Source organism: Vitis vinifera, chromosome 13 (genome assembly GCF_030704535.1).
Source record: "Vitis vinifera cultivar Pinot Noir 40024 chromosome 13, ASM3070453v1".
In the NCBI taxonomy this organism is placed as follows: Eukaryota; Viridiplantae; Streptophyta; class Magnoliopsida; order Vitales; family Vitaceae; genus Vitis; species Vitis vinifera.
This window is the reverse complement of record NC_081817.1, coordinates 25,816,212-25,819,707: the sequence shown is the minus strand read 5'-3', so window position 1 is coordinate 25,819,707 and position 3,496 is coordinate 25,816,212. Positions and strand designations below refer to the sequence as shown.

General features: G+C 53.7%; 1 protein-coding gene across 1 annotated transcript; it reads left to right on the top strand.

The window, feature by feature from the left end:
- The first annotated feature begins 492 nt into the window (after nucleotides 1-492).
- On the top strand, nucleotides 493-2,979 carry LOC104877919 (uncharacterized). Its single transcript, XM_010647425.1, has one exon. The coding sequence runs from the start codon at nucleotides 493-495 to the stop codon at nucleotides 2,977-2,979; it is 2,487 nt and encodes an 828-aa protein (XP_010645727.1).
- The last annotated feature ends 517 nt before the right edge of the window (nucleotides 2,980-3,496 follow it).

Genomic DNA, 3,496 nt, shown 5'->3' with positions numbered 1-3,496 from the left:
CCCTACACGTGGGTGCATCCGTGGGCCTTCAGAGCCGTTTCAGTAGTAACAGGTTTGGTTACCTTCGCAGTAGTCTCTTATATACCTGCTCAGGGTTGGATATCGGTTTGTTCGCTTCCAGGCTACCTTTTGACACATTTGATAGACATTCTTTGTGAAGTTTCCCTTACCCCGCACCTTATCTAGTATTTTCACTATTGTAGGAGTACCGATACGTTCAGTCTGGGATCGACTTCTTGGATTAGAGTTGGGGGTAGATTGATCAGGGTATCGGACTGGTTAGACCAGAGATCAGATCAGAGGGATATGAATTCACAGATAGTTACCGTCCATCAGTTCGCTGAGGCCATGGCTTCGATTCAGGAGGCTATAGCTAGCCTTGGCCGGAGGATAGATGGGCAGTAGGCCCAGCAGGTCCCGCCCCCGGTTGGTGCCCAGTATGACCCTACAGTGCCACCACCTCCTCCACCCAGTCAGTCAGCGCCACAGGCCATGCCGTTCACTCTGCATAGTCAGACCGGGGTTGCCCTGCCTCCCATCACCGCGCTCACCCCGACCTCAGAGGACCCACATGCTCGCATGGATAGACTTGAGCAGGGTTTGCGACAATTGAGGGCTTCAGACAGAGCCACTACTTGGGAGGGTTTTGATGGAGTGCCGGTAGCTAGCTTGCCGGCTAAGTTCAGGATGCCTGACATTGAGAGGTATACTGGCATTGGTTGTCCACGCCTCCATCTCCGATTATACAGCACCGTGATGAGGGCTCATGGACTGGACGAGCCTCAGATGATTACTCTTTTCCCACTATCTTTGAGTGGGGCGGCCCAGCGTTGGTTTGCATCTTTGGAGGCCTCGAGGCGCCGCACATGGGACGACTTGGCCCAGGAGTTCCTACGACAGTTTTCGTTTAACACTGTCGTAGACGTATCGAGGAGAGAGCTAGAGGCTCTTAGGCAGAGATCGGACGAGTCAGTTTCTTCGTTCATTTCCCGCTGGCGCGGGAAGATAGCTGAGATTATCGATAGACCATCAGAGAGGGACCAGATTCAGATGGTTTTGAGGAGCCTGCAGCCACGGATCGCCAGACATGTGGTAGGGGCCCCGTTCACAGATTTTGGGTCTCTGGTTATGGCTCTGTACGATGTCGAGGACGGCATCTCGAGAGGATTATGGACAGATTCTTCCCTTAGTGATATTAAGGGGAAGAAGCCCTTCGTAGGATCGAGGCCAACAGATGTGAGCGTTATCAGTTCTTCCAGTCAGAGGCCTCTCAGGCGCCATCAGCCGATCCCACAGTTTCCCGAGCCTCATTCGTCCTATGCATCTCATCAGTACAGGCCACGGGCACCTCGTCCAGCTTATGATCAGACATATACTCCGCAGACTTTGGCTTTGCCTTATTATGCCTCCCAGGGCATTGAGAGACCCTCGGTTTCCTACACGGCTACAGGACAGCCATGCTACGCTGCTCAGTTCACTGCGAGACCCGCAGCGCCTTATCCCCGACCCAGAGCTCAGCAGACTTCTGCTCCCTTTGCTTTGAGGACGCAAAGGCAGTTCTCACATATAGGCATGCCGTTGAGCCAGACTCTTCGGAAGCTTACAGAGGCTGGGTTATTGACTACTCACACCCCTCGGCCGCCGCCTCAATCGATTCCACCTCAGTTCAGGATGGATCTACATTGTGCATACCATCAGGGGCCTGGACATGAGACAGATCGATGCACCGCTTTGAGGCATGCCGTTCAGGATTTGATCGACCAGGGTTTGGTGCACTTGGGTCAGCCGAGTGTGACCACAAACCCGTTGCCTGCTCACACCACGCATGCAATCCCTCCACCAGCTGATGGCATTCATTTCTTGGAGTTTGATGAGATCGATGACCACATCCACATGCTGAGTGGTGATGATCCAGACCCGGAGCCCATCATGCCAGATGTGATTTATGAGATGAGTGGGGTGACTCTGGGCCCTCGGACGCCTGCTTCATTCCGATTAGTTCCCGAGGCGGCGTCAGTGCAGGCTGCCACCGTTGAGCCATTGATCTTGCCGCGCTATAGCATTCAGACGTCGTTCGTCTTAGTCCCAGATGTTGAGGAGTTTCAGGCTCCACACAATGATGATTCTCAGACTCTGGACATTCAGTATGTTTTCCGAGGAGGCAGAGTGATGCGACAGCCACCTCCCGCGGCAGCTAGGCCAATTGAGGGTACGTCCGCTCCCGAGGAGGTCAAAGCCGAGGACGATGAGATCTTGAGACAGTTGCGGAGCACTCAGGCTCGTATTTCCATTTGGAGCCTGTTGGCGTCCTCGAGCATTCATCGTGATGCTCTGATTCGGGCTTTGAGCCAGATCCGAGTCGAGACTACCACCTCCCCCGAGGGATTGATCCATATGATGACGGCCGGCAGAGCCACTTGCATCGTCTTTTCCGATGATGACTTGCCACCAGAGGGTTCAGACCACACGCGTCATCTCTATATATCTGTTGGCTTTTCAGGTCGTCGAGTTCCATCTGCCCTTCTGGACAATGGCTCAGCCCTGAACGTATGTCCTCTGGCCACCGCCATCGCTCTTAGATACGCTCCTTCTGATTTCAGTCCCTCCACTCAGACCGTCCGAGCTTATGACAGTACTCGGAGGGAGGTCATGGGTACATTGGAGATCGAGTTGCTGATTGGTCCAGCCACTTTTGTCGCCGTGTTTCAGGTTTTGAGGATTCCTACATCCTTTAACCTGCTTTTGGGCCGACCGTGGATTCATCGAGCTGGAGCCATTCCTTTTTCACTTCATCAGAAAGTGAAGTTCATCCATGAGGGCCAGGTAGTCGTCGTACAGTCGGCAGGGGACATGTTCATTTCCGCTGAGCCCGTGCTCCAGATCAGCCACAGTGATGATGATTTACTACTGACCGGGTTCACTTTTGATGAGGTACAGACTGGGAGACTTTTGCCTGGACTTCATCGCTATGTCCTTTGACCAACATGGGAGCACAGTGGTGCTTGATATCATGAGAGGCATGTCCTATCTACCCGGCATGGGGTTGGGTTGACGTCAGCATGGACCGAGCGAGTTAATCACCATTCCTGATCATGACATACCATTTGGGCTTGGGTTCATCCCCACCGAGGCTGACTATCGATACATGGCGCGTTTGCGTAGGGAGAGAGTGAGGGCTCGGCTGACCCACACGCCTTTCGACTATCCTCTTCGCCCATACGCCAGGAGCTTATTTGATTACTTTGTGAGGGCATCGGAGTCACATGCACCATCTGATGGGATCATCGGAGGACTCAGCACCACCCAGGAGGCCGAGCTTCAGTGCCTCGTCCAGCAGTTACAGTTGAGTGACGGAGCCCCTAGCCCTTCGGCTTCTGTGTTGATTGCTCCTTCCTCCCCAGATCGCACGAGCCTTATGACGCTTTGCTTCCCGGATGAGATCGATGATCACGGGACTTTTGCATAGATTGGAGACGTAGTGGATGGAGCCGTGCCG